Source organism: Mastomys coucha, unplaced genomic scaffold (assembly GCF_008632895.1).
Source record: "Mastomys coucha isolate ucsf_1 unplaced genomic scaffold, UCSF_Mcou_1 pScaffold2, whole genome shotgun sequence".
Classification (NCBI taxonomy): Eukaryota; Metazoa; Chordata; class Mammalia; order Rodentia; family Muridae; genus Mastomys; species Mastomys coucha.
In genome coordinates, this window is record NW_022196902.1 from 803,616 (window position 1) to 818,682 (window position 15,067).

General features: G+C 44.6%; 1 protein-coding gene across 1 annotated transcript in view; it reads right to left on the reverse strand.

Moving 5' to 3' along the window:
- The window catches only part of Ust (uronyl 2-sulfotransferase), a 298,281-nt gene that overhangs the window by 89,918 nt on the left and 193,296 nt on the right, over positions 1–15,067 (reverse strand). Inside the window, exon 4 of the mRNA XM_031380355.1 lies at positions 5,737–5,816. Coding sequence (XP_031236215.1) covers positions 5,737–5,816 — 80 coding nt within the window. The remainder of the gene's footprint in view (positions 1–5,736; positions 5,817–15,067) is intronic.

The following is a 15,067-nucleotide window of genomic DNA, read 5'->3' on the forward strand; positions in this document are numbered from 1 at the left end:
AAAAAAAAAAAAAAAAAAAAAAATCTCCTCTGGTCTTAGAAAACAAATAGAAACAGAAGCTTAGAAAACAAATAGAAGGTCAGGGAGAGTCAGGAGGGACAGGCTGAACAGAGCATGTCACAGTCTTTCCAGAATGCTGATCTGAGGCACACTCCAGTGAGGCTGGTGACTCTGAAGAGGTAAGATTAAACAAAAACAAAAACAAATTCTATCCTAAGGTTACTTCAACTACCACTGAAAGACATATGAAGCTACAACCCAGAGACATGAAAGGCCTGACTCTGAGATCCCAGCCCCAAGCGGCATCTTCTAAGCCAAGGTGGTTTGGACTCCATTCTCCCTTCAATCAGAGGAAGAAACATTTGTGCAGCTCAAATTTCCAGGAAGTTCAAAATAAGTCTCAAAGGCCAGCCCAGTAACAACCCTACAAACCCAGACCAAACCTGAGATCTCTGCTGAGCTGGCAAGGCTCTGTCAAATGGCCGTCTCCATAGCAATTGCAGAAGCACATTGATTGGTTGGATGAACTGAACTGATACGGCCAGTGGGCTCCTTCAGACCCAGAGGAAAAGGAAGAGAAGAAAGTAAAGACTTGAGCTGATGGATACATGATAAAGTCAGCCAACAAGTGAACAGCATGAGCTCACGGGATAGGACTTTTTGTTGCTGTTCTTGCGTACATGCCAGATAAGGGTGCCATTCTTAATGGAGAAAGATAAATGGGGAAAAGAAAAACAAAGCAGCGGCAGCAACAACAAACCCTCTATAATGCAGGTCCTTCAAGACTTCCCAACAAACATGCAAGAAAAAAGGGTGCGGAGGGGGGAAGGGACAGTATTCAGCCTGATGATAGCATGCTGAACAGCAAGGCTGTTGCTACAAGTTAATGGTGCACGAAAGATTAGAATTATTAACCAAAGCCACTACACGAGTCTGGTCTCTTGGTCTGGCTGCTTCGCATGAGAAGGGTTCACCAGTTGTAAGAGTAGGTTTCTTGAAACAGCTCAATTGTACTTATGCTTAGGATTCAAAATGAGAGCGCTCAGGTCTCACAGTATTTGTCAATCCCAGCCTAGCTGCTTTCCTCATCCCTCGCTTTTGGCGGGGCGGATTTTCTTTGTACAGTCACAGTTTGCTACTTAGAATGAAGAGTTCTGTAAATAGGTACTCTCTTGAAATGAAGAAAAGCTGGCTCGGTGTATTCAGGTTCATCTTGTAATTCTCATGTTTGTGGAAGTCTTTATAGCCAAGGCCTTGGTCCTGGGCTACAGGAAGGGAAAAAGAGAGGTAATGACAATTTCCACAAAGGCAGCCTCAGCAGGTCGTGTGGCTCCATTTCCTCTCCACCTAAGTTCTCCTCTAGTCGATGCTTGGTACATTCCTCCAGCTCATCTCTGACTGATGTTCACTCCTGCTTCTCCTGTACTGGGAACACTCTTTCCTTTCATTGATCTAAAGCTAACTAGCCAGTCTCTCATACCTCAGCAGAACCAGAGGGAGCCTGCTGCCCTCCATCTTACGCTAGGGGAATCCCTGTGACTTTTCTCCCTCCAGGTCACACCTGACTAGATACTTCTTCAGCAGAAGAATAATTCAAGGATTCCAAAGACAAGAGAAACATCTGAGTTCACTGTGGAAGTCCCAGCTATTATAAACATAGGAAAAGCTGAGAAAGGATGCTTCACTGATGTGCAAAGAAGAGAAAAGGGAGGAGAGAGGAGACACAGCCTGCCTGAGCTACTGCTGTAGAATCTCTAACCAGCTAACAGGCCTACCCAGCTTCAGGACAGTCACAGAGATCCTTTAAAATCCACTATGAGTTCCTGTAACATTCTTCTTTCAGGAGCCTCCCCTGTTTTAAAGATGGTAAATGGATAACTTTCCCCAAGTGGCTATCTGGCTTGCCCTCATCTTGGGCAGTAGGAAGGCAAGCTCTCATACTTAGGGATTCTGACAGCCAGAGTTGCACTGTTTTTTGTAGATGTCATACCTTCTAAAAGGCTCTTCTTTTCATCTAGAATTAAAGCAATCAAGATTCCATTCCTGTATTTGATGGTAGAGGCCAGGGTAAAATGCAGTCACCAAGCTGGGTGCTGTCGATCCAATTAAGAAGTCAGTTTTGGCTTCTCATTAGAGTTTTGAACTGGCCTGAGATCATTATTGAAATGTGTTACATGGCAGTTTGGATGTCAAGATCTAACCTAGAAAGAAAGAGGGGTTACTGACTGAAGTTTCATGGCGTCAACGATGGCACAGAAGGACGTTTACTGGACCAGCCAAAATCAGAGACCCTTTTCTCTTTACAAATCATCAAACATGAGGATCAGAACATCCAACAAGTTCCAGCAGCCTCGTTATGACTAATGCCATGGTTTCTGGAGGGAAGAAGCAGAGTGCTCACACCAGCCAACCCAGAAATGAGCCATGCTGAGCAACAGGTGGGCCAGCACCTGGTCAGCAGTCGACCATTTTAAGCATTCTATTTACTGTCTTATAGAACTCTGGCTTATCAAGACGGGAACTTTAGGCTTGGGAGGGTAGCTTTTAAATATATGGTGGTAGCTCCTCTGCTTAACAATGTGTGCCTTTGTTGAATCTCATTCCTCCTTTACACCGAATTGGGACAGGACCTCCTGAGCAGCAGGGAAGTCCTTTGAAGGCCCAAACCTTTGCCAAGCCAAGTGGGTTGTCTGGCCATCAGGCTGGACAGCAGAGCTTCTCCACAGCCAGTCTCCTGTGGTGCCAGCACACAGGGGCAATGGGGTCAGCATGAATGAACAGCTGTACCCACTGCATGTGGATGGAGCACCTTGGTAAGCTCTTTGGACTTTATGCTAGAACAGTTATCCTAAGGTAGGGACAACTCTGTCAGACTGCTGGCTAGAAGTCTCAGGAGCTTGTCAGCAGACATGCCTCTGGACCCAGTGATCTCCTGGCTGGCAGATGCCAACTGTGAGTGGGTACAGCAGGAGCCTAAGAGTCACCAGTGTAAAGAACAAAGAATGACCCTGTAGTGGGCATTTGTACTGCCTGGCTTTATGACAACATGATACAGGCTAGAGTCATCTGAAAAGGGGGAACCTCAAATGAGAGAATGCCTCTGTAAGATCCAGCTGTAAAACATTTTCTTAATTGATGATCAATGTGGATGGCCCAGCCCAAAATGGGTGGTACCATCTCTGGACTGGTGGTCCTGGGTTCTAGAAGAAAGCAGGCTAAGAAAGCCATGATGAGCAAGCCAGTAAGCAGCTCCCTCTACTCCCATGGTCTTTGCATCAGCTCCTGCCTCCAGGCCCCAGCCCTGCTTGAGTTCCTGTCCTGACTTCCTCCAATGATGATCTATGATCTGAAAATAGATGCCAAATTAACCCTTTCCTTCCCAACTTGATTTTTTTGGTCATGGTGTTTTCATCACAGCAATAGAAATCCTAAGACAGTTTGGTACCAAAAGTGAGCATTGCTGTGACAGACCTCACCACGCCTTGGGGAGGACTGAGGAAAAACACTGGAACTTTGAGCTAGTGAAGCCAGTGGGTATTGAGACCTCAGTAGGCTGTTCTGTGGAGCTTGAAAGATAAGAATATTGAGAACTGCAGAGGATGGAGGCCTGGCTTGTGAAGTTTCAGAGGAACGTCTGAAGATTCTATCAGGGTCATTTGCTATTTTGAGTTAAGATTCTGTGGTTCTGAGGAGCTGGGGCTGAAGAATCAGCTGTGATGAACAAGATGCCAGAACTACTAAAGCAAAACCTTTGCTTTGCTGGGATACTCGACGCTGGTCAGCCGCGACTGAGAATTGAGTGGTGATTAAGAAGACACCAGCATCGTTGAGGTGACATCTTCTGGGAAGTCTTTCCTGCGAGTCAGCACATAGAAGTTGAGTTCCAGAGGTGCCTGAGGTTGCACCATCAGCCGGCAGCTGAATTTAGTACTATGAGTTACCCAGGTGGTACTGGTTTTGAAGGCATGACCAAATCCTGGAGAGCCGTTGAGGCTTGGCATGTGAGAGGCTTGGCATGTGAGAGGCTTGGAAAGACTGCTGGTGAGGGTGCAGCCTCAGTAGCAGATGAAGGCACAGGAATGAAGAGGTAAAGGAAGAAAGGTTGAAACCCGGAACCACGAAGAGAGCCCATGAGAAGCACTGGTGAAGGTGCAGCCTAGGTGCAGCAGAAGGCACCAGCAGTTTTAGAGAGGCCAGTACCATGATCCCCAAGAACGGTAGGGTAGCAGCAGTGGAGTGGGAGCAGCCAGACCCTGGAAGAGAAGCTGTGTGTGCTGCGGAGGGTGGAATCGGAGCAGTGACCCAGCCCTTCGCAGGAGTCCAAAAGCTCATGAGACCAGACAGTGCGTGGCTGGAGTTTGGCTCTGCTTTGATATGGTTTTGACTGTGCCCTGATGTTTTCCCTTCCCGAAGTAAGAAAGTACTTGATTTATTTTTGATTTTACTGGAGCCTACAGTTAAGAGCCTTTGAATTTTAAAAGACTTTGGATTTTAAAGAGATTGACTATTTTAAAAGAACTGAAATTTTAATGTATTTGAATTTGTAAAGATTGTAGAACTTTTAAAGTTATTCATGTTTTTAATGTGAGATCTTGTAAGTAAGTAAGAAAGGGAGGGTTATGGCTTAATAGGGATATGTTTGTATCAAGTTGACAAGGAGTTGGTTGTACTGGCTAGTTTCATGTTGACTTGATACAAGCTAGAGTCATGAGAGAGGAAGAAGCCTCAGTTGAGAAAAAAACGCCTCCATGAGATCCAGCTGAAAGATACTTTCTTAATTAGTGACCAATGGGAAAGAAAGAGCCCAGCCCATAGTGGGTGGGGCCATCCCTGGGCTAGTGGTTCTGGGTTCTATAAAAAGAAGGCTGAGCAAGCCATGTGAAGCAAGCCGTAATCGGCATCCTCCATGGCTTCTGCATCAGCTCCTGCCTCCAGGCTCCAGCCCTGTTTGAGTCCCTGGCCTGGCTTCCTCCAGCGATAGACTATGATCTGGAACTGTAAGCTGACTAAAGCCTTTCCTCCCCAGCTTGGTCTTGGTGTTTCATAGCAGCAATGGAGACCCTAGCTGAGATGGCATTAATGAACCACTGAGAGGATAAACACAGAAGACTTGAAGTTGCAATTGAACCAAGAGAAAGCCCTAAAATTTGAACTTGAAAATCTGCATTCTTATTTTAAAAAGGAAACAACAATAACAAAAAACAACAAAACAAAACAAAAAACCCCAAAAAATTCCAAGTAGATCAACAATATCTCACCAATGTCAAATATGCAGGACTTGGGTTGATTAGTTTAAAAACAAAACAAAACAACCAAAGTAAAATGGAGCTCTTTGTAGCAGGAGAAACCCTCAATCCACTACCGCTGCATTGCCCCTAGATTGCTATTATACAGGTCCACACCGTAGGAAACTCCATGACAAAACTTTCATTTCTTGCCTCTGTTTCAAAACAAAAATCATATTCTCCTGCCCCCGCTGAACCACCATTCTGTTCGAAATGTTGTTGTTGGAAATAATTCCATGTTTTTATAATACTTCAGCTGGTATAGTCCAGGAAGCAATGTTTAAAACTTGGATTTCTGTGTAGCAAAGCTAGCTAGGTTGAGCATGTCCTTCGAGGGTTATGGCTCTGAGTTGTTGATTTGAGTAGACCAGACCGTTAAGGGTCTGCTCGTTAGATGGAGCACCAAGACCCAGAAGACAGGAGGAGACCACAAAGCTGGAGAGCAACTCACCTGGAGAAGTTGAGGAAGTGGACATGTCTCGTGAATAAATAGGGCTGTTCGGCGGTACTTATATTCTTAATCAGTTCCATCTATTAAAAGAAGGACAGGGTTAGCACTCGCAGGAACTAACTCTCTAAGCCACATGCTAATGGTAATCTGCCTTCTTCCATTCACCCCCTCTTCTTTCCTCTGGGCCAGGGCCAGAGAGCTGAGCTTGCTGCAAAGCGCGAGCTTTCTCGTGAGGTTCTTTCACTAATAAACCACCTTTCTTGCTAGACTCATAGCCCTGTGACCAATTCAGTTGATTATGGTTAGAACAACAACGCAATGAATTCTTCTTAAACGTTTGTGTGTGCATGCATGCGTGCATGTGTATATGCCTGTGTGTGTGTTGTACATGCATGTTTGCATGTGTGCATGTATGTATGTATGTGTGTGTGTGTGTGTGTGTGTGTGCGTGTGTATGAGGGTATACTGAGTGAGAATACACATCTGGGCTTTAGTCCTCACCTCTACCTTAACAGAAAGTTCCTTGGCTGGTTTTCCTCTGTGTATGCCACGCTGGCAGGCTTGTGAGTTCTAAGAGTTCTCCTGCCTCCTCTTTCTGTCTTGCCATAGGATCCTGAGGATTATAGGAGCTGGTGCTATATGCAAGGCTTTTACATGCACGAGGTCTGAGCCTACAAACTCAGGTCCTTTCGTGTGCCGGGCTAGTACTTTTCCCCACTGAGCTGTTTCCTCAGGCCCAGACCAAGTAAGCTTAGCCGGAAAAAAAAAATCAACATTTTGCAGTGCTAAAGTGCAGAGAACACTTTTAATTACCTCCTTTAAAGTCAAACCAGGAGAAGGCGTTTATCATTTCCTTATATTTCTGTGACATTATTGAGATTACAGAAATATTTTAAACCAGTGTAGTAGAATTTAGAGTGGGAATAGAATCCTTACCCTTCATTATCTTTCTCTTTGATTATAAAAATTTATAAGGAACATATTTCATGGGAAAGTCACGGGCCTCTGAAAATCTTGGGATATTTTGGTGGGTGGTCATGTGAATTATTTATTTGCAGTTATCAGTAAGGCAAAAAAAGTATTTTATGTTTGAGTAAGCTGAGTTTTATAGTCTCCTGCGACATGTCATGATACAGAAAACGTTTAGTGAAATGAGTTAGAAATTCCAGACATTCTCAGACCTCCCTGACATCCTGAATTCCTTCACTAGAATTTCCAATTGGCCCTACCAAAGTGGACATGGTGATCTTTTAAAAAAATTTTTTTAGGGCATTTTGAGACTGCTATTGTTGATGAACATCAGAGATTTTATTTCAGATTTTATGAACAAGAAGAAGCTGAAAACTGGAAACCAAAATGGCCATTTGTGTTAAGCACGGCAGCAATGGCAACAGTGAACCTTCAATTCACACACCAAGCCCTGGGCTCTCTTCTTCCCAAGAGTCGAATATAGGGGCTGCCCCATGTGCAAATACTTGATCATTATTCATGTGATAAACTACACCAAGCACATGTTCTTTTATAGACCCAGACGATCTGTTTAAACCCTCTCATTAGTTTTTCCTGCTTATAATGGGTGGAGAAATCAAATTGAATTTAATAGTTTAATGGCTCAGCTCCTAACCCGGGGGTGTTTGTTGGTTGGGAGAAGCTGGGGAAAGCATGGTAAGTGAAGATCCAGCCTTTCCTTGGGCTTGAGGATAAAGGGAAATTGGATCCTGTTTGTGTATCTCTAGTTTCCCTTCTAAGCAGCCCCTGAATGTTCTGCTAGTCAAGCTTCCTGCACGAACAACACACTGTTAATGCTGAGCTGTGATTGTCCATCTATAGGGGTAAGTTGTCCCAGAGGATGGCTGCTTAGGCAAATAATTCTTGCCTATGTGTGTGTTTAACATAAAGACGATTCACGCTGTTATCTCGAGATGATTTTAATTCAGATGTGTACATGAAAGTCATGCAAGAATAATACCTGATAGCTCTGAAGAAGCACACTGGAAAATACCCTGATCTCTCCCCTATTCAACACTCCAGCACTCCCCTGACCCCCGAAATGCATGTCAATGTGTTCTAGTTAATGACAGGACAGAATGGTTAGACTTTTGGGAACAGTGCCGTTGTATCATAAAGCTGTCTGTTTTTCGAGGAAGAATGGGTTAGCAGTGACACTGTGGTACTCTCTCTATATGGATCCTTAAACAGACCCAGGCTGCCAGCGCTCACGTTTACTGCGTTTGCGGAACGAGGGCAGAATGTTCCTCCCTTTCATGGTTTGTCACTGTTCCCTGAGCAGTAAAACCCCTTATGGCATGTACACAGGCTGAAAACTGCTTGTTGAAGCACCATTTGACCTTCATAAATGCTAACACTTGACCCATTTCTAGGGATAAGCCATGGCCTCCCGAACTCCTGCTGCACAACACCCAACCCTCCCCCTGTCATTAGAATCCTGCTTTTTCCTTTGCCTTGATCCCCGGTACCATTATAGCAACAAAGGCACTACCTAAAGTAGCCAGAGAGTACACCCCTGCTGTTTTTGGCTCACAGAGGGCCACTTCTGGCTTCTTCCTGATTCTACTACATATGTCCACGCAACAGTCATTGCCTATTTACTAATGCTTAGGACATAAGCACACAAGCCCTGTGCACAGAAAGACTGGGTCCAACAGACGCAGAACCACACTCGATCTAGTTTACTCTTTAGTCACTCTGATGCAGCCTGGGAAAGCCTGGCTCAGGTTACAGTACTCTCCACAACACATCAAAATAGACTCCCCTTCCTATTCCTTTCATAGACCAACATCCATACCAAAGCCTGACCAGGACGAAGTTTAGGAACATCTTTCCTCTTTCTGCAGCATTTTCAAGTCTGTCCTCCCTCTCTCCTTCCCTCCTTCGTTCCCTCCCTGCCTCCCACTGTCTCTCCCTCCTTTCCTCCCTCCCTCGCCCCTCTCCTTCCAGCTAAAATATCTCCCTCTTCCAGCATGACTTTTTGCATCCCACTTTTTTTCCACACACATGATCTCCAAGCCAACCTCAGACAATACACCACTTGGTGCGTGGCTATAAAGAAAAAACATTGAGTCTTCCCTCTCAAGAAGTTCAAAGTGTAGGAAGTGAGATAAACTAGAGGAAAGGTGAAATCCAGGGATACTACCACAGAGTAGAGGGCAAAACAAGTGATGTATCCGGCCTACTGGCTGACGCAGACGGGGCATTTCTCCCCAAGGGGGTGTCCTCTGTAACATGGAAGAATTTACATTAGAAAAGGGACATTGTGGACACAGTGCAAAGCGAAGGTAAAGGACAAACACAAAATGGAAGAAGCTGAGAGAATTGTCCGCACCAGAGGCTGGCGCTTGTCATTAGCTTTAACTGTCAGTTTGACAGTTGACCACCTAGAGTCCTCTGAGAGGAACCGCCTCAGTCGGATTGGGCATATCTTCAGGGGGTTATCCTGATTATTAGTTGATGCAGCACTGTCATATCCAGGTGACCCTAAGGTATACAAAAAGCTAGCTAAGCATAAGCCTGTGAGCATGCCAGAGAGTGACCCAGCAAACACTGTTCCATCTGCTTCAGTCTCCTATCCTGACTTTCCTCCACGATAAACCATGACCTGGATGTGTAAGTCAAATAAGTCCTGTCTTCCTTGAGTTGTTTTTGGTCAGAGTATCTTACCATAGCATCAGAAAGAACTTTAGGGCAACCATTAAAATAGTGGTTCTCAACCTTCAAAATGCTGTGACCCTTTCATACAGTTCCTCATGTTGTGGTGACCTTCAAGCATAAAATTATCTCATTGCTACTTCATAACTGTAATTTTGCTACTCCTATGAATTGTAATGAATATCTGATATGCAGGATATCTGATGTGTTACCCCTGTGAAAGGGTTGATTGATACCCCTAAACGGGTCACGAGCCACAAGTTGAGAACCACCGCTGTATAGGCTCAGCAAGGAAGTAGCTGACCAGAGAGTCAGAGTCAGGCAATGGGAGGCACAGCAGACCCTGGGAGGGATCCTGACATTAACTCTGTAGAGACGTGACATTAGAAAAGATTTGCTTTAATTTATTATTTCTTATCTGTGATAAAGGTAAAAAGTGTGAAGAAGAATGAAGGGTAGAGGCTGAAGCCAGGAAGCTCAGTGGTAGAGCACTTGACAAGGAGGTATGAGGCCCTGAGACCTGCCATCCATCACAGGAGGACTGGATAGGAAGCCTGGCTAGGAAGATGCTGGTGTGGGTGGCAGCAGCAACAGTGGGTGCTGATGAATTAGAAGAAACTTAGATGTTGGATTGTTCAGACTGTGTTCTAACCTACAGCAGATGCTGAGGCAAGGTGTGTGGGGACCCAGCTCATGTAGAAGGATGAAGAACTTCAGGGAGGGATGGAAGGAAGATGGAAGCAAGGAGCTTCATGGCTATCTGGTGATAGGAAATCAGGACAAGTCTAGACATCATCTCCCCCAGGTCCTCAGCAAGCACAAGTTGTATGTGGTTGGTCTGATGTTGCTATGTATTCAAATGCTAAATACTGTCCCCAAGATCTGCTTGCCCCAGGTGAGTATACCAAGTGATTCTATGTAACGTTGCTCCCTAAGTTAATTGGTAAATAAAAGGCTAAAGCCTGTGATTGGGCAGTAAATGGAGGCAGGCGGGTTTTCAGTTACCTGCCTAGGGTTGCCCATTGAGCTTGTGGCCAGGAGAAACAGCAAGTAACAAGGGACATACAGCTGGGATGTAAGTTAAAATAGCTCTAAAACCTGCCCCATCTAGGCTTACAGCTTGCAAATAAAATACCTGCATTCTTTTAGATGAGCCAGTTAGGATTCATAATTCCTTTTACACGCTGTGGTACCCATCTGTGGTGATGGGAATCCTGGAGGAGAAGCAAATTTGGCTGCAGAAAGAGGGGAGATGTGCCTGCCTTTGATGTTCTCTGCCAAGAAATAAGGCATGCTTCTTTGATCTTTCTCAGCTCTTCACCTGAGGAGGTTTTAGGACACCCTTTGGATGGTGCACTGTAATGGCGACTCTTTTCTCCTTTTTGACTTAGACTAAGTTACAGGAAGCCTGAGGCCAGGCTTATAATTGCCCCCTTAAGTCCTAGCCAGGTGTCTGCAGAGGACCTATGTCCCAGGAATTTTATGGGATAGAGATACCCCTTTAGAAATGCTGGCTTCATATCAAGAAACCCACCACTAACTGAAGACGTATTAGCCAGGCAATGAATCTAGCCTTCCCTGTAACAGAATGGTATGTTCATTCTCTGCAAGATAATTATCAACAGTCCCCTTATAGTATCCAAGGTGTAACAATGCCAAGTAGAGCCATTTTTCTGAGTTTTGGGAGAGGAGAGTATTATATACCATAGCAGAAGTTCTTTATATACCTGTTATCATTTAATACTCCAAGGGTGGAGAATTATTACTCATTCTTACGGTTTATTTAAAGATTAATCTTGTTTTGAGTCATTTGTATGCATAGGCATGGTTTATACGAATGGGTTATGCACGTCCCATGGGTTATACAGAGCAGGTACCAGAGGAGAGAGGCCTCAGATGTCCTGGAGCTGTCAAACACGGATGCCAGGAACTGAACTTGGCTTCTCTATAAGAGTGGCATGTATTCAATCATCATGCCCTCTCTCCAGCCCCAGAGTACACAGACTTTGTAAAATCTCAATGATCCAATAGACGGTGCCAGGATTCAAACCCTCCAGTCTCTTCATCCCTGAGTGGCGGTCAACTCACCCTTCTCAGACAACTATACATGAACTTTTAAAATGGAAACAAGGGACTGGTCACCACAATTATTCTGGAGAATGAAGAGAGTCTAGAGAAAATAAATGTTTTGTGTCTCTTAGTATGTGCTGAACTATTGATGGATGAAAAACATGGAGAAATGCAAGTATGGATCCGAGTGCTTGGCTCAGTGGCAGAGTGCGTGGCTAGCTTGTATAAGGTCTCATCTTTTCTAGAAACACACACATATACACACGTGCACACACAGAGAGGAGAGATGGGGCAGAGATTAATAAGGATAGAAAGAATATTTTCTAAGGTTTCTAGGGTGGGAAAACAGTATATACTACCATGAACAAGAATAGATTTTTAAATGCATAGGAAAAGGGTAGGTATGGTTTGAAATTCATCTAAGGGAACAAGTTAAATTTATGTTGATGGAATGAACTGGGGTTTAAATAGGAAGGAAAAGGCAAGAATCCAGCACACTTACTACACAGAGGTGACCCTAGGAAGCCTTTTCTTACAATTTGCTCTCTCCTCTCTCCATGGAAGGATGAGAGAGCGCAGACTTTTATCTGTCACTCTGAAGATGTCTTTGCGAAATGCTTGTCAGCTTGTCAGCTTGTCAACAGGAAGGGTATCTGGCCCTACCTTGGTCAGAACTCTTGTGTCACTCAGGAGCAATTAGATGCCCTGTAATTTTGCAAGGCATCTGAAATCAAAGAAAGGATGTGTGCTTATTTACATATCAAAGCAAAAGCAAGCCACCCAGAGGGGGAACTGCAGGTCCTTTGTCAACCTTAGAGGTTGAGAAGGGTGAATGAAGGTCTCAGGCTACCTTTCCTTCTTCTTGGGGTACAGGGAAGGCCAGAGTCTTCTACCTTTAGCTCAGAGCTACAATAACCAGGGAAGCACATTCGTACAGTCAAGAAGAAGTCCACCAGGGGGAGCAGTAACATGACCGTGGCAAAGGGGCTGTGTCTGGGCTAGATACGGAAAATCAAACCCTAGGAGAGGAGAAAGTGTTCCCTTCTCCGTGGGTTTTATGGCCTCTCTCTTCTGTCCTCTTTTCTTCCCCCAGGTTTGCATTAGAGGACTCTGGTTTTGTTTCAGGATCCCGAGACAATGTAGAACCCATTCCATGAACTGATCTTCTGGCTTGATCCCAGAGTCACTTTGGAGCAGCACTCACCAATGCCATTGGGAGACAGTGTCCACTGGCGTTGGCCAGTGCTGCTCCAAGCCGACTCTGGAATGACACTGTCTGTCTTCTTGCAAAAGGCAGGAAGCCTTGAGGGTTATTCTGCCAGCCTTTCCAAAAAGTTCCTGGGAGAGGGCTGTTGGAAGAGCGCGCAAGGCAACCAGCACACGAAAAAAGCATCTGGTATGATATCCTTACATACATGCTGTACTCCCGGTTACCTGGGAGGCTGAGGCAGGAAGGTCATGAGCTCAAGGCCAGCCTGGGCTACATACTGAGGAGGGCTTTTCCCAAAGCAAACATAAAAACTTCATAAAGCCGTCTGAGACTTTAGAGTCTCGGGTGACAGAATTTCCTTGTTTGGAGAATTTATTTTCTTTTAATGACCATCCTTCACGAAGTGAGTGGGTTTTGTGATATGGTCACCCTCGGGAGCGTTTCCTCAGATACACACATAGCCAGGCAATTCCTTACACACCTATCTCTGCAGTCAGACATAGGAATATAGAATTGGAAAATGCCCTCCAGAAGATTCTCATGCCTGGCATAAGACATGTTTTGAATGGCTGCCCTTTAACTACTGAATACAATTTTAACTCGTACACTTACCAATTCAAACTTAACCAGGATCTGACCTCAATTTACTTTTATGTCTAATTCTGCATTTTCACGATTTATGTATATTTGTGTCAGGTTCAGAAGTTAGCTGCATGAACAATGAGCGTTGTGCCTGGTGCTCAGCACCCGCCACTAGCAGCAGATCCTCAATAAACACCCCTTAAAATAAATAAACAAATACAGGAAGGATTGGCTGATTGAACAGGAGAAAGAGGACCAAACACAGGGGAGCCCCAGAAGGATCTCTATGGCCCCAAGAACTTTCCCAGAAGAACCGCGGTTATGATTATGTTTTAAGTTCTGTTGCTTTCTACTCAGAACTCAGACTTGGATATCGATTGAGAGCCAAGCCACAGGGTAGACTGACACAGTGTAGGATAATACCGTGCCAGGCTGCCCTGTACCAAGAGTTTAATACAGTCTGAAGCACATGGGCATAGGACCGCCATCAGCCCCACCCTCTGCATGATTTCCAAGACTTAGGTCATTTGAATGGCTACTGGACAGAGTCAGAGCAGATGTGAGATTTACAGGGAAATAACCTTTCCTGATGTGATGGATGAAAGGATGTGGACTGGACCAGCGCTTCCCAAATTATGATGTGCAAATTCTGTGGGATCCAAAGTACAGTCATGACACACATAAAAGTCCCCCAATCAACTAAGTCTAGGAGAAACTGGTGTTTAAAATATATGTGCACATATGTATATGTAATATATATAATGTATATATGCATGTGTATATGTAGGAATAGACTAATGGATAGATAGATGATACATACATACATACATACATACATAGTAACATGCTTGAGGTCTTAGCATGAGAACTAAAATTTAGAGCCCTATCCCTCATAAATGGGGCAGGCATGGAAATCTGTCTGTAATCCTAGGCCACGGGAGGTGAAGACATGTGATTTCCAGAGCAAGCTGGTGAACTGGGAAAGCCTGAGTTTAGGGAGAATCCTCTCTTCAACAGATAAAGGAAAGAATGATGGAGGAAGATGGCCAGTGACAAGCTCTGGCCTACACACACACACACACACACACACACACCACACGGTCACCAGTATATGCATACATGTGAGCACATACATACATATGAACACGTATACAGACACACGCAGTCACCAACAGCACATGCGTACGCATGGACCCACACATGAACATGCTAACACACACATACTCACACACATGGTCACTAGCACATGTATACACACAGACGTATGCAGGTGAACATGCAAACACATGCATATACACTCTCACAGTCATCAGGACACATACACATGTAAACCCTCAACACACACACATGCATACACACAGCCACCAGCACATGCATATACATGGCTACACACATGTGTATACATGTGTATACATACTCACAGTCTCCAGTATACTCAGGTGCACACACACACACACAGTTGTGCTCGCACACATGTGAACATACAAAACATACACATGCATACCACACACATACAGTATATATTATATGTCTTAAGACTGTCAGTCATTAAAATGTGAATAATCCCTGTGAATCTTCTAGATGAGAACATGGCACAGAGGAGCCCCCAAATTTCTAAGTCACTCCCTTTTCCCTTCTTCCTGGATGGAGGAAGCATGGAGCCCTAGAGATCACCCTTGGGAAAGACCTTGACAGGCTTCCTCAGCCTGCCTGCTGCATCATTAAAAAGCTGCCTGTGCCACTTCTCTTTCGCTCCTTTTTTTTTTTTTAAAGAATTTTCTGGGTATTTGGTTCCCCCTTTTA